Raw genomic sequence first — 27,816 nt, forward strand, 5'->3', positions numbered from 1 at the left:
ATTATGTAACTGAGAAAAAAATGATTTTTTTCTTTGTCATTCCCAGGCTATGTGTCCCGCTGCTGCAGTGACTCTGATGACTCGTCAGACGAGGACTACCCCACCGAGCCTCCACCAACTCACACCCGCAAACGCCCCGCACCTGCCAGCAAAGACAGGGAGGGGTGGAGGAGAGAAGAAGAGGAGCAGAGAGGAGCGGAGGGAAAGAAAGAGAGAGCTGAGAAAGAATACGAAGAGAAACAAGAGGTGACGATCATTGAGATGTCAGAGAAGGACATGGAAGTAGAGGATGAGAACGGAAGGGAAGTGAGAGGAAGAGAGATCATGCTAGGAATTAAAGCTAACGCAGGAACAGTGGAACAGGACAACTGGTACCACACAGACCCGCGGGTCAACAGTAGCTTCTTCAGCCTGTCCAGCGGCTCTCTTAGGGCGGCCTTGGAGGAGAGCAGCGCTGCAGCTGCAGCCAGAGGAGGAGGCCCAGCCAAGGCCTCCTCTCGCTTGGTCGCCCTGCGTGAGGACAGCCCTTCTCTCCGGTCCCAACGGCCAACTCAGGGGACCACCACCCCGGATGTCCACCACCCGTTCCTCCTGGAGGTCACAGCTCCCTCTCCTCAGCGTCAGAGAGAGGGTGCCGCCGGCAGCACGGCCTCTGCCCCCGTACGCCCCACCAACCTGAGTTACCGCAGCAACGACAGCTCGTGCCTGTGCTTCACTGAACACTCCAAGGGCAGCTATCTCCCCAGCCCCACCGAGGCCACCAGCGACGAGGAGGAGACGGAGGAAGTTGACGATGACGACGATGAGGAGGAACTAAGACGGCTCTCTAAGATCCCGAGTCATGTAGACCTGCGCCTCATCGACAAGATCTGCGCCCAGTCTAACAAAACTGTTTCCAACAACAAGTTAGACATCCCCAGAGTCATCCCCAGAGTCATCCCCATCCACATCTCCTCCTGTGAAAAGAGGGCGGCTTGTAGCTCCACCCACACAGGGGAGGAGAGTCTATCGAGTCACTCCGGAGATTCCGGTCCTTTCCCAACGCCGTCCCCTAACGTTCCTCCTCCTGTTGCTAGGGAAAGTGCCTCAGAGTCAGACGATGAGTTCTTCGATGCCCAGGAGCGGTTCACTCCTCCTGTTCCTCCTGACGGCACAGGTGGGTTGTTGACATCACTTCTTCGCTGACAGAGTAACTGTGTATAGAGCTGTTAAAGTGAAGGTGTTGAATGATTTCTGTCACCCTTTTAATACTCCCATCTCTCTCTCTCTCTCTCTCTCTCTCTCTCTCTCTCTCATTCACTCACAGAAAACAGTTTGGATGCGGCTGACAATAATAGACACAGTAAACGCTGGAGTGGCACAGGAAATGGACTGCCAGTGGTACCAGAGAGGGAGCCTCCCTCACCCCTCAAAAAGAAGCACTCCTCACCTGACCACAAGAAACAGCAGGAGACCCAACGAGACCCAAAGCTCCACTCAAACCAGTCTTCCATGCAGAGTGTCGATGCCAAGACCAAACCTCCACCATTGGCCCCCAAGCCCCAGCTACCCCCAAAACCTGAACTGGCCCCTAAACCTGAACTGGCCCCCAAGCCCCAGATAGACCCCCAGAGGTCTCCCAAGTGTGGGGGTCCGTACGCCCACTGTAACGGGGATGCTCGTGGGGGCCACGCGGGGCTCTTGGAGATAGACACCATGGAGCCAGAAACAATGGAGTTTAAATCAGTCACCTCGGGGGCGGGTGGGCCTCCACTCTCCTCCCCCCTCATCACGGCTGTACGGAAGAACCAGCAACCGCCTGCTGAACCTCAGGCTGTGGAGAACGGGCTCAGGCAAGAGAACGGGCCTAAGATAGAGAACAGTTTTAAGCAAGAGAACAGTTCTAAGATAGAGAACAGGACTCCTAACGTGCTTCCTAAAGATTGTGTTCTGGTCACTGCTGACAAGCAGACAGCGAGGGTTGAAACTAAAACAAATGGGATTTCCCTGCCGAAGGGAGAGGTCCGAAACGGGGTTGGGCTGGACCCCCCGAAAAAGCTGCAAAGCTTATCCCCCATTCCACGTTCGGCTTCAGGAGATGAGATCAGGTTGAGCCTTACCAGCCCTCCACCACTCTCTCCCAGAACCTCCCCTCCTTCTCTTCATCCCCTAACAGTCCTCCCCATCGCAGTCTCACCGAAGGAGAAAGAGGGGGTGTCGCCACCGAACGGCCTCCACCCCTGGGGCAGTCGCAATGGGAGCGCTCAGTCCGGGAGGAGGGTCTCTCTGAGTCACGAGAACCTGTCCCCCAAAAACGCAGATGGCCCCCTCAGTCTGACCACCTCCCTCACCACCTCCTCTAAAGGGACAGCGGGAGGCCCAGAGAGCACAGGGAGGTCAGGGTCAGGTTCAGACCTGAGGGTCAGTTCTTCCAGCCTGGGGGGCCGTCTGCCTACCTCAGCCCTAAGAGGGCGGATCCAGGCCCTGCCCTGGTACATGACCCGCTCCCAGGAGATCCTGGGCACCCTGGATTACCCCTCCACCAGCTCTGTCAACGAGGATGTCACGTCTGGGTACGGCTCCGGTCTGTCGGTCAGCGGAGCCTCCGAGGTCAGCAAGGTCACTGCCAAGGCAGTAGGTGAGACTGCGGCGGGTAAAGGGAAGAAGGAAGTGCTGGAGGATGGAGCCGAGGTCGTCATAGCGACCATCAAAGAGTTCCAGGAAGTGACTCCCCGTGTGAAGGAGGCCAATGGGACGAACGTGTCGCACCCCAACCAGGCCCTAAGAGAAAATGGGGCGCACGTCTCTGAGCCCTATGGGTTTCTGGGCTCCTGCAAGTCGGAGCAGCCCCAGTCCAGGCCCCACTCAGAGGTGGGGTTAGGGGGTGGTTCAGGCCCACCCCTAGAGGGGGACTCTCTGGTGCACACCCCTCCACAGGCCCACCGCGAGGCATGTGGGTGCCGCACCGTCTACGCCAACTGCTTCAGCGGCGACGTGGAGGATGGCTGCGGCTTTGACGAGGAGCTCACAATCTACGAGTTCTCCAAACGCACGCGCCCCAAACAAGCCCGCTCTACACCCCTGCCCTCCCCCACCTCCGCTGTCCCCTCCCCCAACATCCTGTCCCTGCTGAGGGACACCCCTCGCCCTCTCTCTACCCTCTCCACTGCCTCCTCAGAAATTAGCCCCCTCCTATCCCGCCCTGTCTCCCCAACGCCCCCTATAGGCGCCCTGCGCTCCCTCACCAACAAACGCTACGTGGGGCTGAAGGGGGGCTTTGCCTCCCTGAGGCAGGACATCGATCAGCTACGCCTGGTCCTGGAGAGAGGCACGGCTAGGCCACCACCAACATCAGAACCCTCTAAAACAGACCAGGATGGGTGTGGAGAAGAGGGACCCAACCAAGACTTGGGGCAAGAGGAGGGTCTGACCCCGTGCTGTGGAGGGGCAAGTCCTCTACCCATGACAGAGGCTGAGAGGAGTTTACTCCAGGCAGAAGCCCGGCGGTTGGCAACAGGGTGCCAGCGTGCCACGCGTGTGGGCTGGGCTCCAGAGGAGGCGCTTCGTTCCTTATCCAACAGCTTTAGTGCCCTTGTGCAGCTCTCTGCAGCCTGCCTGAGAACACACCCCTGTCCTGGCTGTGACATCTGCCGCAATAGGGGTCAGATCCACAGTACTGATCATGAGGCTCTGGACAAGCTGAAGGAGATCGTAGGGCTGTACCGGGAGTTTGTTGGGGCTGTGGAGACGGCTGAAACCAGGGCTGGGGCCGGCGGTGGGTCTGGGGATGGACAGAGGCAGGGAGAGGGCGAGGGGGTGAGGCTGCTGGCCAAACGCTGCACGGTGCTCATCTCTTCTGTCTTTGCGCTCACGCAGCTGTTCAGGATGCACTCGCCGGACACGACAGACCTGCTGGGTCAAACACCTCTCCACTTTTGACCTCTGAACTTTTAAAACCCCTCCTCACCACCAGGACTGAGGTGAGATGAGGGGAGGACTTAGTAAGAGAAGGGAGGAGGAGGAAGGGCTGTTGACACGATTCTTTAGCATAGTGCGATCTGGTGTTTGGCCCTACATACAGTTCAGTACATACACACTTGTACAGTAAGTGCCATGCACACCACAGCACACAGAATAAACACACTCACACACATCCATAAATGATGAGAGGAACCTCTTCCACTGACTGCCATTACTGCTAGGTCTCCCGATAGACTCATCTGGATTATGCATTTCTACATAGGTATTTTATAACTATCTATCTATCTTATTTTATTATTGTATTCTGTATGTGTATGTATGAAATATGTATGTACGTATTTAAGTATGTTTGCACCATGGTCTATGATGTGAAGGGACCTGCGGGTGTAAGACCATGTGGTTATCACTGGGTTTTGTATATATTGTTTCTGTCATGTGTGATTTTCTACCTCCACCCACCTCCCTTCCTCTGACCTGGTGTCTGCTGAGGAGACGAGAGAGCACTACTTTATCTTCTGCTTATTTCATCATTCTGTGGATCCAGTTAAAGTTCAAATCTGTCATTTTAGATTTGTCCATAGGGGGGAAAACTTTTTCGGCCTAACGGTAAAATCATAAACTTTTACATTTGCCGAGACCCACCCCTTCAGTTTACAAACAAATGCAAAGGGAGCGCTAATTGACCGTGAAAGAAAGTTACAGAAATGAACCCTGTGAAAATTGTACACCGTTCCTGGCTCCTGACTGACTACTTGTGTGAGAATGCTTGAACGGAGTAAACACTCAATAACCCAAATGCTTATGCAGTAATTATACAGTACATCAACTTTGAATCTAAAGGATACATATATTTTTCTGGGGTGGGTTCCGTGGGTGGTGGAATAGGGGAAAGGAATTCATTTGGTATTTTGTAGAAGGTTTTTGACAAGGCTGACTGTTAAAGCTAACTAGATGTAGCAACGATCCAAAGTAATTTAACACCGAGCCACAATTTTACTACTTGCCCATGTTTAGCTCTGCAGACGGACGGACTGACTGATTCTGTTTGTGCCAGAGCTGTCGATAGATATACATGTATATCTATGTTTGTGTTAGTTTGAGTCCATCTGTCCTTCCTTTAGTTTATGGCTATGCAAACATAACCACTACTTTCCTGTTCTCCGACATATCATTCTCTGTTACAATTGTGTTAACATTAAAGACAAGAACACCTGTACATGTTTTATAGCCATTGTTAATGGAAATACAGAGGGATTCCCCTTTATGATAAGAGGAGATGTGGATTAGGATCACGGGCTAGTTCAGGATTGCAACGTTCCGCAATGTTGCATGTAATGGGATGCAACATATCTCAACAAAGGCCTCCAACCTACTGTGTTGTGGGTAAAATGCAGAGCTGTTTGTGACTGGAAACTGTCCCAACTCACTGATCCTGTCAAGATGCTGTAAACATATTCAATCTGAAGTTTGACTAAATAAATTGGTGTTTTTGCCTTTCGTCGTCTGATGGGACACAGATATTTTATCGTCACTGTCATTTTCCTCCTTTTTGTTCAAGCTAAGCCGATATTTGGCTCGTAGTATGAGATTCAAGCACATTCCAAGACACTTCAAATAGGTATTTGGGCAGATTTGAGATGTCAATAGTCGACTGACAGAATTTGGAATCAGTCTCTTTTTGGCACTAATATCACTCCATATAACTATCTGGATGGCATGGCTTATCCAAAGTGCTGCCCACTAATAGGCTCAACTACATCTGATGCCACCTAATTATCTCCCTCAGTTAAATCCATTAGATCTGTCAGGACGTTAATACTGTACCTAGGACAACAATGGGATGCTGATGTCAAAAATCCACTCACAGGGCCAGACTACCACATCTGGAGCGGTTAGGGCTATCCGTGGTCCTTGGGACGTCCCTATACTAACCCCTATTCTTACCCTAACCATAACCCTTAACCATTTAAAATGTCAACTTCAATGGGGTAGGGATGTCCCAAGGATAGCAAGGACCCATCTGGGGCACCTGATCCCTTCAATAAATATATCTTTTTTAAATGTTTTTTTTTGTTTGGCTAACTTCCTGCAATTCTACACATTTTGCCATGGTGCAGAGAGAAAAATGTGCTGATTTAAAGCGAATTACCTGCAATTATACACATTTCGCCAGGGCAGACAGATACATTTGCAGTTTTATAGCTAATCTCAAGCTATTCTACACATTTTGCCATGAGGCTGAGAGACAATTTGGCAGTTTTAAAGCTAAATGTTTATACAATTCTATATATACTGCTCAGTTGACTAGCTTTTTCTGAGAAGTCTCTCCCCCGCACCAGAAGAGAATGGGCCCCTATAACAAACTGCATCACCTCTGTGGGGACTTAAACTCCTCAAATCTCATTGCAAAGCTTTCAGTTCATCTAAAAACTCCTACATCGCGGGAGTGATCTGTACTGATGACTGAATATACACTGCTCAAAAAAATAAAGGGAACACTTAACACAATGTAACTCCAAGTCAATCACACTTCTGTGAAATCAAACTGTCCACTTAGGAAGCAACTCTGATTGACAATAAATTTCACATGCTGTTGTGCAAATGGAATAGACAACAGGTGGAAATTATAGGCAATTAGCAAGACACCCCCAATAAAGGAGTGGTTCTGCAGGTGGTAACCACAGACCACTTCTCAGTTCCTATGCTTCCTGGCTGATGTTTTGGTCAGTTTTGAATGCTGGCGGTGCTTTCACTCTAGTGGTAGCATGAGACGGAGTCTACAACCCACACAAGTGGCTCAGGTAGTGCAGCTCATCCAGGATGGCACATCAATGCGAGCTGTGGTGTCCAGAGCATGGAGGCGCTACCAGGAGACAGGCCAGTACATCAGGAGACGTGGAGGAGGCCGTAGGAGGGCAACAACCCAGCAGCAGGACCGCTACCTCCGCCTTTGTGCAAGGAGGAGCACTGCCAGAGCCCTGCAAAATGACCTCCAGCAGGCCACAAATGTGCATGTGTCTGCTCAAACGGTCAGAAACAGACTCCATGAGGGTAGTATGAGGGCCCGACGTCCACAGGTGGGGGTTGTGCTTACAGCCCAACACCGTGCAGGACGTTTGGCATTTGCCAGAGAACACCAAGATTGGCAAATTCGCCACTGGCGCCCTGTGCTCTTCACAGATGAAAGCAGGTTCACACTGAGCAGTCTGGAGACGCCGTGGAGAACGTTCTGCTGCCTGCAACATCCTCCAGCATGACCGGTTTGGCGGTGGGTCAGTCATGGTGTGGGGTGGCATTTCTTTGGGGGGCCGCACAGCCCTCCATGTGCTCGCCAGAGGTAGCCTGACTGCCATTAGGTACCGAGATGAGATCCTCAGACCCCTTGTGAAACCATATGCTGGTGCGGTTGGCCCTGGGTTCCTCCTAATGCAAGACAATGCTAGACCTCATGTGGCTGGAGTGTGTCAGCAGTTCCTGCAAGAGGAAGGCATTGATGCTATGGACTGGCCCGCCCGTTCCCCAGACCTGAATCCAATTGAGCACATCATGTCTCGCTCCATCCACCAACGCCACGTTGCACCACAGACTGTCCAGGAGTTGGCGGATGCTTTAGTCCAGGTCTGGGAGGAGATCCCTCAGGAGACCATCCGCCACCTCATCAGGAGCATGCCCAGGCGTTGTAGGGAGGTCATACAGGCAAGTGGAGGCCACACACACTACTGAGCCTGATTTTGACTTGTTTTATGGACATTACATCAAAGTTGGATCAGCCTGTAGTGTGGTTTTCCACTTTAATTTTGAGTGTGACTCCAAATCCAGACCTTCATGGGTTGATAAATTGGATTTCCATTGATTATTTTTGTGTGATTTTGTTGTCAGCACATTCAACTATGTAAAGATAAAAGTATTTAATAAGATTATTTCATTCATTCAGATCTAGGATGTGTTATTTTAGTGTTCCCTTTATTTTTTTGAGCAGTGTATTTTGCCATGGCTTATGATGTGTTCATAATATGCTATCTGTGGAGGCCTGACCTCCAGGGGGCCCCAACCAACATGTTCATACTATCTGGGAGGGACACATTTTTGGTTAGGGGCCCCCTGGAAGTCTGGCCCTGTCCACACGTCTTCCATTAACTCACAAACATAAGACGATTGGCGCAGCTGGGGCCTGGATATTGATGGCATAGATGGTGATTAGGAAATGCAGTCTGACAGTTTTAAGGGATGGTGACAGAACAATTTGCCTTCACCTCATCATGTGTTTCGTCCAGTGAAAAATAGAAGGCAGATGAAAGGAACCAGAGGCCACTGTAAAGTGTTGATGTTATGATGATAATCATTGTAGCATACAGGCCACAGAACCTGACCTTGGTCATGTAACCGACGTTATAGAATAGAAGCCCTAAACGGATCAGAAACACACTGTGTAGTGATATCAGTGGATTATAGGCCTCCATGCACAGATCACTGGGCAGCCATTTCCTTGCTGTAACATTGTTGAAATAAACCACTGTAAAAAAAAAAAGGCACGTGAGATTTAACTCCTGTGTGTGCCTCTGGAAAAGGGAGGTGCATCAACTGTTTCATTCGAATGCACGCTACAGAGAAACCAGTCTCTTTGGAGAAACTTCCCTGGAGACATTTCTCTTCTATGGAGACAATCAATCAATCACCAACATTTTCTTTTCATTAACATTAATCTAAATTCAAATATAGTTTTGGAAAATAAATGTGACGATCTCATATTTTGTGCTTCCTGATTGCGATAACCTCAGGCACTATGGAGCAATGGAACAATACACAGTAAGAACACAAACACCACAAGCTGTTTAACCGCTCTAGGCAGCAGCCATTTCTCAAATGTTCAGTTGGGAGTGTCTGTATAATGCCCGTTCACATGCTAGTCTGAACTAGGAAACTCAGACATTTCCGACATGCTAACTAGTTGTAGTTATACATCGGAATTTTCAGTTTCCTAGTTCCAAACTAGCATATGAAAGCGGCATAAGCCAATGTATTGGCCCTGTTCACTATGACTTGGGAAGAGTGATTTTGACCTGCCATTGAACCCAGGGGTAAATATTTGTCAAACAGAGCAGTACTTGTGAATGTGGTGTCAAAAATACTGGGCTTCCTACCATTCCTTTAACATGAGCCATCACCTACCCAACATGACTGTATAAGAGAAAACACTATGGTGGAAACTAGACAATGAAAATCCACCTCAATGTGATAAAAAGTCACACTGCACTGTCCTGATTAGTGACCACTCATAGAAAGACAAAATGCCTTTCAGTAGCAATTTAGAGGAAAGCCCTGGTTGAACTGCCTGGTGTACGTCTCTGTTGTCTGGAGAGAGAGATGGCCCGGGGGTAGACCAGTCCCCATGTCAATCAGTTGTTAACCCAGCAGTCAGATCCAGGCCCACACTAACCAGCCCAGTGGATTGGCTAGCTACAGTTGTCCCGGCTTCCCCAGTCACAGGCTGCACCAGGAAGACAGTTCCATTGGTTTGGGAGAATGCCAAAACGTTGCTGGCGTTGAAATTGCTACGATGCCATAGGTTGTAGACACACCATTCATTGTGTTGATCACAGTTATGGTTTGTAAGCTTATATGGATGGACACATAATGAAACTATTTTGAGTAGTATGCATGACCAGGTTTACCCTGTGATTTGTCAATGGGGATTAGCTGCTTGTTTGGGTAAGAACATGGTGAGCAGTAACAGTAACAAATAAATGAAATGGACCGACTTAGGGGGAAAGGGCGGTACCTAGACAGTTGTACAACTGAATGCATTCAACTGAAATGTGTTTTCCGCAAGGTCTGAAGCATGACGTTCACAATGACGATGTTGACTTACTCACGCCCAAATGACACAGGCACACACCCATTCAAGAAGCATTTCACCTTTATCAAACATTTGGGTGTCTTCTAAAAATATACACAATAACATAAAGGGGGGGGACTATAGCAAAAAGCTTATTCACAAAAATGGACATTGCCATTGCCATTTAACATTTGCTTGCCTGGTTAGCATTACATTTATGTGAAATCTCAAGTTATTTGCAATTTATTTGGAAATGTTTTATGTAGCCGCCTAGTCACATACAGTTCCCTGAACCTTTCAGTAAAACATACTTGTACCTTCAAAGCTGGAAAACCAACTGAAAACGGTCCTGATCTTGTTCAGCGCTGATTCCTTTTTAGTTGAAAATACAGACATGGACCGCATAAGGGCCAAATTAAATGGCAGATATCACTTTCTGTGCCACAACACAGTACTCTCCCTCTTATCTTGCTTTCATCTGCATTCAGTCTCCCTCATACTAGTTCTCAGTCCTCCAGTGCCCTCTTTCTCCCTCTCCTTTCTCTCTCCGCAGCCCCGTCTCAATCCCCTAGCAGCATGCCTTCCCTATCTGGCCTGTCATACGCAGTGTGGGCCGCTGCATGGCGACTGCCTCTACTCAAGCTTGAAATTTGAGCCCATTATGTCAACAGGGGTTATGGGCAGAGAGGAGAGTGTACAGCAGTCAGAATGAAGGGAGAGGGAGAGAGAGAGGGGAGTGGAAAGCAAGGAATTCTCAGAAAGAAAGGAGAGACAAATATGGAGGAGAGAAGCAAGTGAAGGGCTACAGTGACAGGCTGGAAGTACACAATTATGGGCAAAATGGTTGTGTTCCTGTATTCTTTATGAGTGTATTTTTTCCCCCATCATTAAACCAATGGGCACTTCAACAGACACACACTACAAGTGGCACTTCAGCAATAAGCTCATTACACACAAATCTTTGACAAACATTTTCAAGATACATTTATGGTGGCGTTGATTGATGGGTTATAATAACTGAGTGAAGAAATGGTACATAATAGCACTTTCCTAGTCCAGTTCCCATGTGCTTCTGAGTATACCGCTATTTCCAGTCGTCTTTCAAGTAATACCTACAGGACAAACACCTGCTAGCCATTAGACTGGTACTATAGAGATGGAAAGAGATCTTGTCGTTGTATCTGTGCCATTATGACATCTGTGACAGCGCCATTGAGGCTACAACTCATAGGAATCCCCAACCAGTTGACTACTTTTTAAAAAGTATTCAATTTTCAATATTAAAAGCTAATATTGGTGAGTCCTGAACCAAATAGCGTAATTACATTTATTGTGGCCACTAGATGGTGGTGACTTACCTTAAAGCAATTTACAAATCAAGACAACGCTCTGATCATTGGCTGATCGCTCCCAACCATAGGAATCCACACTCAATTGCGTACTTTAAAATGGTGGAAGCTATCTAAGTTGAGTTCTCTAACCATCTCTATGGCTAGTACACCGCACAGGGTTGAATCAAAGAGACAGATAGAAGACTCCTCTTTATATCTGTGCCATTAGAGTCTGTGACAGCATGGGCAGCACCATTGAGGCTATAACTCATAGAGCCCCGCAGTGGAGGTGTCATAATACCCATAAAACCTTGCGGTCAAAACAGGGAAACGGTTCCAATCGTTTTTTCAACTGTTCATTTTTCCCCATAGAGGATTTTAGAAACACTTAAAATAAGGGCTGTGTTTCATGTAGCTTACCCTGGCGTGATGTTTTGATAACCGTGTAAATCTCTCTCGGACAAGGTGACTTATCAATATATTCGGCTCTATTTACTCTCAGATTTGAAAATGGTAATTTGCATCAAAGTAGACATCATGCAGAACTACAAATCCCTGCAAGGTCTTGCTTGTCATCTCTAGCTGACACCTTTGCTAACAGGTATTGTGTCAATTTAAAACTTGCACAAGACAGTTCACAGAATTGCCCAATTAAAGAAATGTAGCCAATTTATTAATTACTACATTTAGCTAACATTAGATAGTTAATCCAGAGATTCTTACCTTGATTCTGCATTCTTATCCAGATCATCATGGCATTTGTATTCTTTATGATAGCACATTAGCATTTCACAGAAATATATTTGCCCGAATTCCTATGTATTAAAGTCACCTTGACCTAGAGATTTACACAGTTATCAAAACATAACGCCAGGGTGAGCCTACACAAAACACAGCCCTTACTTTAAGTGTTTCTAAAATCCCCTATAGGAAAAAAATCTATGGCGCAATTTCCCTGCTTGACCACTAGATTATATGGGTATTATGACTCATACTGTAGTACTCTAATGGAGTCCCCACCCAGTTGACGATTTTGACTACTTTAAAATGGCAGCATAGTGGAAGCCCTCAATGGTATTGCCCATGCTAAAACAGCCTTTTGGCCACTAGAGGCCTCTATCATTCTCTATGGGTCGAATCAGTGCATAATCCAAGATGACCGACATGGTAAATAGTTGGACAACAATCAGTATACCAGAGTTCACAATCAGAGGACCAGAGTAGAGAAAGGAGAGGGGTTGAATGGACTAATAATCAATGCACACAGATCAAAGCACTGGTCAACACAATGAATAGTTCTTTGAAAGGTGCTCTTGGTCACTCTAAAAAGGCTTACACCCAGTAAACTGCCTCTGACACTTTCTGCTGGGAACCACAGACTACACAAAAAAATGTATTGAAAAAGGCTTTTGTCGCATGTTGGACCCAGACGCAGGACTTGTGTATCTGTGAGTCTCACTTCGATACCATAACTCAAATTGACTGTCTTGTTTAATCTCACACCGACTGGTGAGCATTGTCAGTAGCGCAACTTCACCTTTCATCAGAGTTTCAACAACAACGAGCACCAACTGCGATCATCAAACAACACTTTCCCAAGTCTTTTTCTCGCTCTCCCCCTCACTTTCTAGTCCCCCTCACTTTCTAGCCCCCCTCACTTTCTAGTCCCCCTCACTTTCTAGTCCCCCTCACTTTCTAGTCCCCCTCACTTTCTAGTCCCCCTCACTTTCTAGTCCCCCTCACTTTCTAGTCCCCCTCACTTTCTAGTCCCCCTCACTTTCTAGTCCCCCTCACTTTCTAGCCCCCCTCACTTTCTAGCCCCCCTCACTTTCTAGTCCCCCTCACTTTCTAGCCCCCCTCACTTTCTATGACTCTTTCAGTATCAGAACACTGAGCAGAAGCTCGTATGTTGCGTTGATGATGCCCCAGGAGAGAAGGGAGCGGTGGTAGTTGAGGTGCGCCCCTCGGAACAGCATGGCCACGCTGCCGCCCCTCTCCCTCCACACCGTCATCAACACCTCCCCACAGGGGCGGAAAGCACCCCCCACCTGGGACTGGGCCCGCGACTTCACCACATTCAGCGGGTAGAACATGATCCCCAGCGCCGCCCCCAGCATCCCTCCACACACAAAATCATTGACCAGGTGGCCAGCCCGGCTGGAGGCCTCAGGGAGCTGCTCCTTGATGGGCCCGCGGAGGCCGAAGAACAGCACATTACTGGGCCCATTCCTTATTAAGACCGGCACCAGGCCGCGGTAGCACTCCTTCACACCGTACTCGCTCAGGAGTGTCCGGAAGGTGTGGGGTGTGTTTTGGAAGCGGCCGTGGTGCCGGTGGTCCTGGAGGAGAGTCTGCACACGCTCAAACGGAGTCAGCACAGCCTCTGCCGTGCCCGCCAGCGCCGCCGCAAAGCTCCGCGTCACCAACTCGGGAATGCCGCTGCCGGTGGGCACCTGGTCCAGTAAGACCCGGGAGAAGTCCTCGTACAAGCCGAACATGATGGCTACAGTGGTGGTCTTCTGGAGAAGAGGAGGGAGCAGCCCCCTGTAGAGTTTCCTCATCCCGTCCCGTTGGAGTTGTCTGACGGCCTCTCTGGCCCGCACACCGTGAAGCTGCTGTCTGAACAGAACCTTCTGGATGGGGAAGGTCACCACGATGTTGGTGAAGGCAGCTATGGAGCCACACACGTAGTGCTTCCCCCGAGGGCCGAGCGCAGCGCCCAAACCCCTGCCAGATAGCAGGGAGCCCCCTCCTTTAACCAGGGACCCCTGGGGCTGTGACGTGCAGGCTGACTCTGGGTCCATGATGGTAACAGCCATGGGAGATGAGACACACCCTGAGCCTACGCCACCAGCATCACTGCTGGGGAGACAACCTAGGATGATTTTACACCTGTGGGAAGGAATGAAAAAGAGTTAAATTTACAATGTTTAAAATTGGCTACAATATTATCTATTGGTACTGAAACAGCATGTGAACTGAAGTTACTTGTTCCTTTCAGCAAAACATGCATTGTCTATTATAACATTGTAACAAATGGATGGTCAACCAGTCTGCAAAAACTCCCTCGTGATTAGTGGAGAAGGATTGTGTGACTATGAGGCTTGTATCCAGAAGGCATCAGGCTGTCTGCACTGGGGTAGGACTGCAGTTTTGCAAAATGATAAGACAGCGGTAATATTTGGGGAAAATTTTTAACAGGTTGCCAGTGTAACAAGGATCTTGGGTAAGTAGGTTTGGTAATGCAGTTCAGCGCACCATGGACACAATCCAGGTCTGTGTACTGCATCTATTGAAACTTGGCTACAACTCTCTGTTTGCTGCAGTTACCATCTCAGTGATAAGAACTATTGAATAACTTGATTCTAATGTACAAGGTGATATGTACTCTTCAGAAAGGAATTAAGAGACATGCATGCATCATCATTTTGTGCAGTCTGGAAGTTGTCCAGAAACAACTTAAAACCAAGCTCCACGTTCAAGTGCCTTCTAAATATAGGTCAGAGTAGTGGAACTGTCACTAGAGGTCAAACTATGAAAGCAGGTTTCGTCAGAAGTGATTCTGCCAAATGCAAACCGTTAACAAATTGAAATTTGTTGAGTCACCCAGTGCAGATGAACTGTCAGTGACCAGGAGGAACAGACAGTTTGCCAACCTGGTTGTTGAGTCTGATCATCGTTGTACTCTGGTTAGAAGGTCTTGAGTAAAGTTAACGCCTTCTAGGAACTTCCCCATTTGCTGTCATGACTCATGGGCATGCTATGTGGACACACCTAAATGATGCACACATGAAATGCTCAAGTTGGCTTGGTCAATGGAGAAGTTGTCAATACGGTCAAGAAAGACATGCTCAAGGCTATCGGAGTTTGAATCTATCCAGCTAACGTTAGCTTCAGAATGTATTCCAAAGATTACACACTGGCACAATCCAGATTATTTTGAATGAGTCATTGCTTTACTATCCAACTCCAAAACAAAAGGACAGTAACGTGACAGCCTGCTAAACCTGTCTTCGTCCTGGCTAGACCCAGCAAAATATTTCCTGATTGTATGTCAAAGGGTTGCGTCTACGCTAACAAGCCAGCTAGTTAGCTAACATCCTTTTCAGGGCCTTCTTTAGCAGCCAGTGACATGGCTAATCTTGACAGTCAAGATTTCATTAACAAGCTATAGTAAACAGGAGTTTGACTGAGCTAGCCATCTATCAAGTTAAATACAGTTTGTAGGCCTTTTGTATCCAGCTAACGTTGGCTAGCAAGTTGACAGTGTCAAAGCGGACAACTGGTTTTTACTCGATTTTTTGGACCAAACAAACAGTCGCGAGAGAGATAGCATGCCCATTCAAGGCTATCGTTGTAAATGTAAAAAATAAAATAAACATTATATAGGATATTTCAACACTAGGTCCAAAGTATCCAAGTTTACTTGTCTTTTACCTTGCCACGAAAAAGCTTAGTTTACCACGGAAATGGAGCTTGCTAGTTCGTTCCGTCTGCTGTCGATCGCAGATGCATAGGAAAGCAGCTGACAGTAGGAAAACCAATCGAGATGTAAATAGTGTGGCTTTCGACCACCGGGCCTGCACGAATCTACAAATAATAATCCAAAAATAAGTATCCACTATAGTTTGTGGCTGAATGTTTCAAACGTATCAGTTTATACGGATTTTCTGATACACACTAGAGGGGCTATTGTTCAAGCGTCCTGTTGGCTCTCTTGAATCATGTTACAACTACAAGGTGTATTTGATAAATAACATTTGCATCTCAATTAGATTATATTTTGAAGGTTAACTCCATGACTAGAATACTGCCCCATGCTTTTTGTGATGCTCTATTTTGCATTGACACGTTTTTGTCTGGTTGTGTGATCTGTCCTATGTGCAATATTCTGTCATGCACCAGGCGGCAGCCTTTACCAATGTCGTCACTAGTTACCACAGCCACAAATTGATTAAAATCAGATTTTAAACCTAACGCTAACCTTATGCCTAACCTTAAATTAAGACCAAAAGTGTTTACGATATAGTCAATTTTGCTGTGGATCAGCTCTAGTGTCTAGTAGTGACTGATACGCCTAGTCAATGATACCTCGAATCTAATGTTATCACACATGCGACTGCAAGTCATGATTTCATAAAAATATTCTCATTCATGGGAACAATAAGCAAATGCCCCAATTTCAATTCTAGCAAATTCTACAATAATATGACCAAATATGTCAGCACAAAAGGACTGCGAGTTTTTCGTTAAAGGGGCTCGGGATCTTGTGTCTGATGACCGCTAGGTCCCTCTATCCCACTGACTTCAATATTAAGGTAAACTGCGTCTAGTGAATGACAATTAAACTCTAGCTAGCTGTTGGCTTGAGAAATAGTAAAGTGCTACTAACGAGTCATTTGAAAGACATGTAACGTTAGGAAAACTAGTCTCAAGAGGTCTGGTCCTTGGCTTTATTGCACACAGGCTGGAATGAAATGTCACATTGGTGTCTTGTCTTGACAGTATGAGACGTACACCATTGGGGGAAATGCAAAGACAGCTTCAGCGGGCAGACTGCTGTACGACATGGGAGTGAAAGTTCTTATCTCTACTTATGCACACACTCACAGTACTGTTGATGACTGATATAAATGCTGTTGTTTGTAGTGTGTCCTTCAGTTTTATCAATTTGTCTCGCAGCTCAAAAATACCGTAAATGTCAGAGTAACCACTAGCCAGAAGGTTAAGCATTGCAAACTGAAACTAGCTAGCTACTGGCTAAAGTTAAGCAAGCAACTACCAAATTAGCTACACTCTTAATTATTGCAACAAAACCATATTACGCTCTTGAATAACTCAACAATTCACAAGCATGTGCAGACAATTAACGGGTTTATTTTCTCTTCTGTACACTTATTACATTTTTGCTACAAGACAAAAGCACATACTGAAGAAAAATATAAACGCAACATGCAACAATTTCATCGATTTTACTGAGTTACAGTTGATACAAGGAAATCAGTACATTGAAATAAATAAATTAGACCGTAATCTATGGATTTCACCAGTCATGAGTGGGCCTGGGAGGGCATTGGCCCACCCATTTGGGAGCCAGGTCCACCCACCATGGAGTCAGGCCCAGCCAATCAGAATGAGTTTTTCCCCACAAAAGGGCTTTATTACAGACAAATACTCCTCAGTTTCATCAGCTGTCCGGGTGGCTGGTCTCAGACAATCCCGCACTTGATGAAGCCGGATATGGAGGTCCTGGGCTGGCGTGGTCTGCGGTTGTGAGGCTGGTTGGACATACTGCCAAATTCTCTAAAAGGACGTTGGAGGTGGCTTACGGTAGAGAAAATAACATTCAATTCTCTGGCAACAGCTCTGGTGGACATTCCTGCAGTCAGCATGCCAATTGCACGCTCCTTCCAACCTTGAGACATCTGTGGCATTGTGTAGTGTGACAAAACTGCACATTTTAGAGTGGCCTTTTATTGTCCCCAGCACGAGGTGCACCTGTGTAATGATCACGCTGTTTAATCAGCTTCTTGATATGCCACAGTACGCCTGTCAGGTGGATGGATTATCTTGGTAAAGGAGAAATGCTCACTAACAGGGATGTAAAGAAATTTGTGGGCAATTTGTGGGATCTTTTATTTCAGCTCATGAAACATGGGACCAACACTTTACATGTTGCGTTTATATTTTTGTTCAGTATAGTTACTGCCAGCTAAAGCTAACAACACCTCTTCATCAAGAAATGTTAGCCTATGAAAAAGGAATGAATACCCCTCTAATACGAATATAGACCCTTTTCCAGTACACAACACACTGACGTCACACACAGATGCGCGCGACTCTTGACGGCAGTAAGAAAGCCATTGCCATCTGCACCCATGCAACATAGCCTAGATTTACGTTTTTATTACTTCTAAACAAATCACTTTTTGGGGTTTTCATACACAAACTCAGCAAAAAAAGTGTGGCCACCAGCTGCATTAAGTACTGCTGTGCATCTCCTCCTCATGGACTGCACCAGATTTGCCAGTTTTTTCCTGTGAGATGTAACCCCACTCTTCCACCAAGGCATCTGCACGTTCCCGGACATTTCTGGGGGGAATGGCTCTAGCCCTCACCCTCTGATCCAACAGGTCCCAGGCATGCTCAATGGGATTGAGATCCGGGCTCTTCGCTGGCCATGGCAGAACACTGACATTCCTGTCTTGCAGGAAATCACGCACAGAACGAGCAGTATGGCTGTTGGCATTGTCATGCTGGAGGGTCAAGTCAGGATGAGCCTGCAGGAAGGGTACAACATGAGGGAGGTTGATGTCTTCTCTGTAACGTACAGCGTTGAGATTGCCTGCAATGACAACAAGCTCAGTCCGATGATGCTGTGACACACCGCCCCAGGCCATGACGGACCATCCACCTCCAAATCGATCCCGCTCCAGAGTACAGGCCTCGGTGTAACGCTCATTCCTTCGACGATAAACGCGAATCCGACCATCACCCCTGGTGAGACAAAACCGCGACTCGTCAGTGAAGATCACTTTTTGCCAGTCCTGTCTGGTCTAGTGACGGTGGATTTGTGCCCATAGGCAACGTTGCTGCCAGTGATGTCTGGTGAGGACCTGCCTTACAACAGGCCTACAAGCCCTCAGTCCAGCCTCTCTCAGCCTATTGCGGACAGTCTGAGCACTGATGGAGGGATTGTGCGTTCCTGGTGTAACTCGGGCAGTTGTTGTTGCCATTTTGTACCTGTCGGGGGTCCCAGCGATATGTGATTGATGGGCTGTCAGAGAAGTCATCCGGGGTGGCTGAGCCCTGGGAGAGACTGCTGGACATTCTGGCAGTGGTGGGGGCTCGATGTGAGTGGCAGGGGGACAAAGGACAGAGGTAGGAGCACAGATAAACAGAATGTAGCTAGTGAAGAGTGTTTATGTGTGTGTGTTGAAATGCCTGAAATACTGCTTGCTGTTAAGGTGCTGTGTGTGTATATTCTGTGTGTGTGTTTGTGTGTCTATATCCGTGTATGTGTGTGTGTTTTGTAGGGGCTACGTGGAGATGCTGCAGTGGGTTAAGGAGCTGTGTCGCTACCTACCCAGTCTAGAGGGAGAGACCAGGTCGCGGTGCTGCAGCCAGGTGGTCGTCTGTGCCTTCCTGGTCCTCTTCCATAGCTTCTACCTCTACGTCTCAACTGTACAGCATGCCGTTTCGGGGTCCGTGACAGTGAAAATGTCAATTTTTACCTTTGAGCTGTGGTTTTGTGTCGATTCTGTTAGAGGCTATCCCCTCAGTTTACAGTGAGGTTGTGTATGTTGCATCCGTGCATTTATTTGTGTGTGTGTTTTGCAGGTGTGAAGGCGTTGGCCTCTGGGCCGTGGACACTGCTGGAGGACCTGAGCTCTGTGAACAGTGATGTGGAGCCGGAGAGAGAAACGCAAACTGGTTGACGGCCGCGAGATGACCATGGTGAGAGGACAGACGGGAAATCAGTGGGGAGGTTGTGTGTGTTTGTACCTGCTTGTATTTGTGTATGTGTTTCTTCAGAGCTCAGACGATGAGGTCAACAAGACAGAGATGCTCGGGTGGGTGGAGACTCTGGAGAGCTTCCGTTTGGCCAAGGAGAGCTGGGACCTCCTCCACTCCCACGACAGCCTGGAGACAGGTACGCCCTCCAAATACATCCCCCAGCTCATACCGGTGTGCTCTCTAAACGTGTCCCCTGTCTAAGCAAATGTTTCTCATTCTGATTAAACGTTTTCACACCCGTTCTCCAGAATTCAACAAGATCTGTTCCTCCTGTTTCCGAATATTCCTCACAGATGTGATCATATACTAGCTGTACATATAATGATTATCGTGTGCTATGAGTTCATCAGTGTTTTGTACGTCCATGTATTTGTGTTCAATGTGTATGCTGACGTGAGTGGGTGTGTCCTCTCCCCCAGGGCCAGTACCGTAAGGCCCTGTCCAGCTTGCTCCAAATGGCTGCGTTCCAGCAGCCTCAGCCTGGACAGAGCTCCCCAGGACAATGTAACCTGGAGCACCACAGGACCCTTATACAGCAGGCCTCCTGCCACTACGCACTGGGAGAGTACAGGATGGGTATACACATACAGAGAGCACTTCCATAAACATTGCATACATACAGAGAGAGATTGCATCTGGGTTTACTTGTCAATTGAATTGTCATTGTGTTTCCATATTTTTCGTGTTGTGTGTCTTTGTCTGTATCAGATGGAGTGTGAAACGTTGCTTGATGTAGTTGGTGGGCTGGTCCTCCAAAACCAGGATCCAGTCGAGAACACTGAGGTCCAGGGCGATGCTAGGGGCAAACCCAGGAAAGGTGAGCTCTCTATTAATACACTGTGTGCGTATGTGTGTATGTGATTATTTTAAAATGCCTATAGTAAGTATCTATGGTAATATGTTGTGTGTTTGTGTTGCTAGGCAATGACCTGAGGCTGCTGCCGTGTAAGAGTAAAGCGATCCTGCCATTCTTCACCTGATGTTTGCCTGTTTCGAGGTCCTTACAAAGAACAATAAACACATACAGTGTCCTCCAATAATATCGGCACCCTTGGTAAATATGAGCAAAATGAGCAAAAATGATTTATTGTTTATCCTCTTGGTCTTTCATTCAAAATATTCACAAAAATCTAAACCTTTAATTAAAGTGAAATAATTGAAAGAAAAAATGTATTGTTATCATAAAACAAATATTTTTCTCAAATATATATGTGTCACAATTATTGGAACCCCTTCATTCAATACTTTGTGCAACCTCCCTTTCCAAAGATAACAGCTCTGAGTCTTCTCCTGTAATGCGTAATGAGGTTGGAGAACACATGGCAAGGGATCTGAGACCATTCCTCCATACAGAATCTCTCCAGATCCTTCAGATTCCGAGGTCCACACTTGTGGACTCTCCTCTTTAGCTCATCCCAAAGGTTTTCTATGGGGGGGACTGGGATGGCCATGGCAAAATCTTGATTCTGTGGTCAGTGAACCATTTTTTTGTTGATTTTGAGGTGTGCTTTGGATCATTGTCCTGCTGGAAGATCCAACCACGGCCCAGTTTAAGCTTCCTAGCAGAGGCAGTCAGGTTTTGATTTAATATCTGCTGGTACTTGATGGAGTCCATGATACCATGTGTCGTGACTTGACTTTAATATTAATTTGAAAACTGTTATTTTTCTAATTAACTAACTATGTTTAATTGTTACCCGATTAAATTAATCATATAACAATTAACTCATTAGGATCTGGGCCACCACGAGAGCGGTTCTTTAAAGAGTTACCATCTCTCGAATTAATCTCTAAAAGGTATTTACCTATCACATCTATAAACAGTCAACTTATTAATCAAAACCTCGCATTATATCATTCTGAGCAGTCAAAACCTTGCATCTGAAAAAAACAGCCTTACTTATGATTCAGTACTACACAAATTGGTTTAATTATTTATTACTAGCTAATTAAATGGGAAAACAGGATAAACATACATGCATCGGTTATTGACTGGAGACTTAATACGCTAAAAACAGGTCCCTAGCGGAATGACAACAACATAGCTGCTTGTTAAAGAAGAGATGGAGAGGGAGAGAGAGGGACAGAGACACTTAACATTGGTACATTCAGAAACATCTCTCACCTACAGTAACCATATACTTTGCATGAATGTCTAGAAATCATGAATGTATTTACGTGAAATGCCTGGGTTCGCCAGGGATCTCTCTCGTGAACAAGGCAGCCTTGGAAAGGGAGTTGGGCCTTTTGGTGGCACGCTTGTAAGGCTCTGATTGTCCGAAATGGTTCCGACAAGTCTTCTACTGTTGTCCTCTGTAGTTGTCCAGTACCCGGTGACTTGTTGTGTAGTCCTGAACAGAACTACAGTTGACTTTCCTCCGATTCACTCTTGAAGATGCTTCTTTGAAGATAGACTAGCCAGCCGTGTCGATGGTTCCCCAGTGGGGTGATGAGAATAGCATAATACGATGGTTTGAGCAGAGTGACAGAATGGTCCTACGTAAATTCACTTTCGAAGATACTTTACTTAGGACAGCTAATCAGCCGTACTAGTGATTGTCCGGGAGGGGAGTTTATCGACTATACCTGGTGTTGAGATTCAAAGTTCAAACCACTTTAAACGTGCAGCTGCACATCTTTCTGGTCTGGTATGTTAATTTCTTAACCCATCATTTATACAGTTAGCAGGAAAAGGGAGGTTCCGGCAGGCTGACACTCTCTGACCTCACTCAGGGCGGTGACTACTCACTGTGCAAAGTTATTTAAAAAAACTCTTTTCTCTTATAGCTTCTCAAATCACATCCCTATCTTAACAAAAACACTTTCATCATTTTTCAGGGAGAGTCGCTGTTCCTGAGTGATTGATAAGATCTGTCAGCAGGGCAACTTCCAGTATGATAACTTTTTCGGCTACATCACCAGTATCCTTCTCATACATTATATCTAAAATAATCTTGATTAACCCAGAACTAAAATCTTGCGTAATTTTAGCTCTCTTCTTTTCTCTCTCTCTCTCTCTGTTTGTTCCCTTTAACTCATTTGTTCCTGCAAATATTGATATGCTGGAGGAGTTTGCAGACCTGCCACTACAGAGGGGGGCGTGTCCAGCTACTGCCCAATAAGGGAATGCTAATCAAGTAAGCACCTCCTACTGGCTTATGTTTATATATATTGTACACAGTCATGTTCACATACAGGTAGCGAATAGCAGCTCAGCTGTGAAGCATTATGTTGAAAAAGGGTTAGCAGTACAACGCGCCGTCTATCCAATATTGAAAAAACTTTGTTTGAGGTTCTTGACTACACCAGATCCTAACTTTTAACCCAGAGCGTGAGTTGATAAATGTTGGTGTTTACTGTCCTCAGGAACCCTAGTCCCGCTCTGGGTGGGGCGGTAAACACCCTGCTGCTACCTGGGGTGCAGACGACCGACAGGCACCCCTGCCCACCACCCCTATGTCAAACACTCTCCATCCCTCAGGCCCAAACCTCACTGAAATGTTTTGTCTGCCGTTTTCATTGAGTCCTTGTTGTGTTTTATTTTCACGAAAGTGTTTGACCCATTGCATCCATTTATGTGGCCGTTACTGATGTTTTTGAAGTCTATTTCGATCAAAAATGTTATCTCTAGTTGTCATTGCATTTGTGAACATTCATGTTTGACTATGTGTTATTGCTTTTGACGTTGTTGAATCTTCCCGTCAAAATGTTGCCTTCTTGGTAGATACCTGATACTCTCATTCAATTTCAAAACTATGAAGACTGTATGTGAGGAAAAGTTGTTTCCTTGATGTTGTGAAATTGTATTTTTATCATTGATACATTTGTGTTTTCTCACAGTTTTCTCATTGATAAATGTGTGTTTTCTCACCTGTTGCTATAGAGGTTTGGACAAAAATAAACAGTGTCTGATTTATAAAATGATTAATGTGAAGAAAACGTTAGAAAGGGGTGCTTTCTCATACACACCCATTGTCTGTGTTCCTCTGCCCTGTAGGCACCATACAGTGACGCGTGGCATCACTAAGGGGGTGAATGAGAACTTCCGTCTGGCCGTGGAGAGACAGGTGTCACTCTGCACGGAGAACCTGTATACTGTCCTCCACCGCTTCTGTATCAATGAGAAGATCATCATCATCCAGTCCCTGCCCTGACCTCTGACCCCTTCAACTTTGACACTTGGACATCTGACATTTGGCTCATGGGTCTAATGTCCACAGTGAAACCCTGTGCTCAGAAGACCATCGTCGTCTTCCATCAGACCTGACAATTGAACTCCTGACCCCTCTATGACCAAATAACAATAATTAGAAAGAGATAGATTACTTGTTTCCCTCTTTCTAGGGTTAATCTGTGGTGCTAACGTTACTCATGAGCGTAAAATCTTCTGTACTTTCCCCCTTGTTGTACTACTTGCCTTAAAATTAGATAATGACTTTCAAAGGATGTTCTTGCTAACATGAGAAGGTTCTGTACTTGGGAAGGATTCTGTTTCTGGGGATACTTAACAGGGATTGGTCTACTGTGTCTGTGGTATTTGCTCTCTGTCTGCCATTGGCTGTCTTGATACTTTTTGTTTATTTTTCCTTTTTTGAACATTTTGTGTTGCCTGGCTACCCAAACTCTTTGCTCCGGCCAAACGCTATGGCACGCCCACGGACATTATTTTCTTCTCCACAATGAGACTGGTTTGAGTACCTCTACAACGATTTCTGGAATGGATTGGTCCCAAAAACCAATGGGTTGGGCCAGAGCCAGAACACACGTGCGTAAAGCGGTGTTTGAAAATTTGTCATTGGCTTTGATACTCAGATTGGTTAGAGATGATCCAATCGCTGATGACTCAGTTTTGTACAACACCCCTCATTTTGACGTCACCACAAATGACTGTAGTGAATGATAGAGCAGCGGAATAACTAATTTTTAGTCATCAGGCAGCATTTTATGAAGTGTATATAAAAAAAGAGGTTCTAAATAATTGTGAGATTGCTGAAAAGTTGACAAATGTGAGCGTATTTTTGATATTTCTAGATAACATTAAAAATATATATAAATATTTTTCTTCCCCAATTTATCTTATTTTCTCTCTCCCTCTCACTCATCCATGTCGTCTCGTACAGGTGCAGTGGGCAGGTCAGCCTGCAGTGCAGCCCTGAGATTGGCCCAGAACAGCCTGTGCTTGCCCCTGTCCTGGGGCCACTCCAGATAGGTGTGTCTGCCCATCATGGCCTTTAGCTGATAGTACTTGGAGGGGATCATGTACTGAGGCAGAGGCTCCAGGAGCACCAGGATTACACTGTCAGACCCTCGAGTCAACCGCTGATGGCTGGCAAAGTACAGCTCATAGTGGCACCACTCGCTCCGGACGAAGTGGTGAGAGAGGACGAACACACAGCGCCGGCTCCTCTCCACGCATTGGATGATGTTCTCCACGATCGTCTTCCCCGGGACGAAGTCCCTCTCATGGCGGCAGATGTGGAGGCCCCCGCCGGAGCCTTCCAGATTAGGCAAGAGCTGGCCCTTGACCCAGTCTGCATCATGCTGGCTGTAGGACACAAACGCGTGGAACACCACCCCCTCCAGTTCCTCGGGCCGGACCTGCTGGTTCCTGGCACGGTGCTTTGCCCGGGTCCACTGCCAGATCATGCCCAGGTACCACGGAACGTCCAGGTGGTGGCACAGAGTCACCATAATAATGATAATAGCCACTGCAGGGCACAAGATGGCCGTTGCCAGAAGGCCGACATTGCAGGAGATCTCAGGGATCTGGAAGCCCTCCAGTGTGGAGTTCCTCCAGGCTTCGGGATAGCTGCAGCGATAGGCTCCTGGCCAGTGGAGAACTTGGATTGCAGAGTGTCCGCTGCCCAGGCCAGTCCCAGCACCCAGATCCCTGAAGCCCCTCAGGCCACACGTACAGGTGAAGGGGTTTCGGCCAGCATCTAGAACCTGTAGAACAGGGCAAGTCTCCAGAAAGCTCACAGATGGGGCATGGAGGGAGTTTTCCCCGAGAAGGAGATACTTAAGGTGTGGGAATCCAGTGCACACCGGGAGGTCCCTCAGCCGGTTGGCACTCAGGTCCAGGGCCAGGAGGGAGTCCAGGGCCAGCAGGGTCTCTGGTACAGTGGAGATCTGGTTGTTCTGGAGGTCCAGGCTGGCGGTGCCATTCGGCAGGCAGCTGAATACCGACTCACTCAGCCCATTGGAAGATAGGTTCAGGTGGACAATGTTCGGTGGCCAGTGGCATTCCTGGCCGCTGTAAACCAACGAGTTGAGGCTGAGGTCCAGGTGACGCAGAGAGATCATGTTCTGGACCCTCTTGCTCAGGGTTTGAAGGCACCTGAGGTTGTTCCCTCTCAGAACCAGTATGTTTACTTTATTCAGGGTTGTACACTCTACAGTGACTTGCTGTTCTACTCTGGAGAAGACCGTATCAGTCAAGGCACAATCTGAGAAGTCTAGCTGCAGTATCCCGCTGGGTGACTTGGGGCAGGTCATGTGTATGATGGATGTCTCAGTCATCGCCAGGCGCTCCACCGGCATGTTGATGAAGAAGTTACAGAGGGCTTCCAGGGAGAAGAAAAAGCTAACCACCCCCGCTCGCCTGGCAGAGAAGGATTTAGTGTGGGACGTGTTTCTTCCTGGGGTGTCAATCGAAGGTGGGATGTGGATGGCCACGTCTGAAGTGCTCAGGTGGATGATGGGGGATTGCAACAAGGCGTTTATGGTGTTTGTCAGGTGCTCCCAGGTGATGGCCATATTTGTCAGGTAAAGATGTGTGGTGTTGACTGCCCTTTTCTCCTTCACAAGTTCCACCAGGTAACTGTGGTAGCCATTGATGTTCATACCCATCAGCTCAACCTTGTCGAACATCAACAGGGCGTCTGCGATCAGATTTCGATCGGTGGGTTTGTTCGTCAGGCCGATGCTGACCTTCTCCGCCTGGACGTCACTCAGGCTGCCGCTCTCATAGGCTGTGAGATTCTCCAGACGAAGGGTCAAAGTTTGCAGGTGTACATCAGTGATGTTGATGAAATCCTCCACCCTGATGATTTTTGCTCCGAGCCCCAGTCTCTCCAGCTTCGTCAGGCTGTGGAACTCCACCCCCAGGGTCATGGTGTGGAACATGTTAAAGGTCAGATCTAGGTCTCTGAGGTTCAGCGCTAACAGCAAGTACCGTTGATCAGATAGGTTCTGGAGCTGGTTGTGTGAGAGGTCCAGACTCTCCAGGAGCGGAGTGGGATGAAACGTCTCCGGATCAATATCCTCCAAGACATTCCAAGAAAGGTTGAGGAATCTCAGGTGAGTTGTAACTTGGAAATCCTCATGGCCAAGTTTGTGTATGTTGTTCTGGGAGAGGTCCAGGGCTTCGGTGCATGGAGGTAGGTTTCTGGGAACAGAGGATATGTTTTTGGAGGAGAGGTTGACAATAATGGTGTGGATTTCTGAGGAGGAGGGGGTGCACTGATGGACTCCCATTAACGCAGCCACAGCCCAGAGGGTGACTGCCACAGCCCTCATCTCTGTTGAGGGACAAGAGAAAATGTAACAAACAATGTTTGTGTAAAAGAGGTAGTTATAACATTGTGTGTCATGTGTGCTGTGAATCATAATAAATCAATAGGCTTCCATTAGAATGTGAATAAAGGTTTTGGTTCCTGTTTCAACTTGCAGTGTTCTTAGGGTCTTCGTAAAAAAGGAGCTTCCTTGTTTTATTATAGACTCTTAAATAGACTCATTTTGGTCTATAATACAGTACAGAAACTCACAAATGCCTTAAAAACAAGTCTGCAACACACACGCACACAGAAAGAGGGGGGAAAAAAGCAGACTGACCTGTCTTCTCAGTATCCTATGGCTTTTCAAGTGATGCGTTTGTTGAGATAATGTTGAGTCAGTCACAGTCAGTTCGTCTCTCACTTTCAGATAAATCTCTCTTTACCTTTGCGATTTCTCTCATTGACACCCGTCCTATCGCCTTATCACGCTCACTCTAACACTCTCTCTGAGCATACAGTAAATGTTGAGGACAGGGGAAACAGACATGTGAAACCAGGGCTTTCAAATGTGCAGGCAACTTCTGTTCCTTCTTCTCTCACATCTCTTTCTCACTTCCCTTTTTATTCACAGTGATGGGCAAGGAATTGAGTGCTTGACAGGAAATGAAGTTTGGCC

General features: G+C 47.0%; 3 protein-coding genes and 1 pseudogene across 5 annotated transcripts in view; 2 read left to right on the forward strand and 2 right to left on the reverse strand.

The window, feature by feature from the left end:
* LOC106604776 (FERM and PDZ domain-containing protein 1) overlaps positions 1-5,457 on the forward strand; it is a 35,726-nt gene extending 30,269 nt beyond the window's left edge. For both annotated transcript variants that reach the window (XM_014199798.2, XM_014199799.2), the window contains exons 16-17: positions 47-1,156; positions 1,307-5,457. In XM_014199798.2, the coding sequence (XP_014055273.2) occupies positions 47-1,156; positions 1,307-3,918 (3,722 nt within the window). In that variant the 3' untranslated portion in view covers positions 3,919-5,457. The remainder of the gene's footprint in view (positions 1-46; positions 1,157-1,306) is intronic.
* A 2,714-nt stretch (positions 5,458-8,171) lies between these two features.
* On the forward strand, positions 8,172-24,700 carry LOC106604613 (integrator complex subunit 10-like; annotated as a pseudogene).
* LOC106604779 (mitochondrial nicotinamide adenine dinucleotide transporter SLC25A51) lies at positions 12,951-15,848 on the reverse strand. 2 transcript variants are annotated; one of them, XM_014199803.2, is made up of 3 exons: positions 15,565-15,848; positions 14,784-14,901; positions 12,951-14,019 (listed from the first exon to the last, which is right to left on the reverse strand). In XM_014199803.2, exon 3 carries the CDS (start codon positions 13,944-13,946, stop codon positions 12,993-12,995), a length of 954 nt encoding a protein of 317 aa, XP_014055278.1. In that variant the 5' UTR covers positions 13,947-14,019; positions 14,784-14,901; positions 15,565-15,848; the 3' UTR covers positions 12,951-12,992. The 2 variants fall into 2 exon arrangements, with proteins under 2 accessions (XP_014055278.1, XP_014055277.1); XM_014199802.2 differs by lacking the exon at positions 14,784-14,901.
* On the reverse strand, positions 21,567-27,724 carry tlr1 (toll-like receptor 1). Its single transcript, XM_014199800.2, has 2 exons — positions 27,478-27,724; positions 21,567-27,164 (listed from the first exon to the last, which is right to left on the reverse strand). Exon 2 carries the CDS (start codon positions 27,160-27,162, stop codon positions 24,739-24,741), a length of 2,424 nt encoding a protein of 807 aa, XP_014055275.2. The 5' UTR covers positions 27,163-27,164; positions 27,478-27,724; the 3' UTR covers positions 21,567-24,738.
* Positions 27,725-27,816: the final 92 nt, after the last annotated feature.

Source organism: Salmo salar, chromosome ssa05 (assembly GCF_905237065.1).
Source record: "Salmo salar chromosome ssa05, Ssal_v3.1, whole genome shotgun sequence".
NCBI lineage: Eukaryota > Metazoa > Chordata > Actinopteri > Salmoniformes > Salmonidae > Salmo > Salmo salar.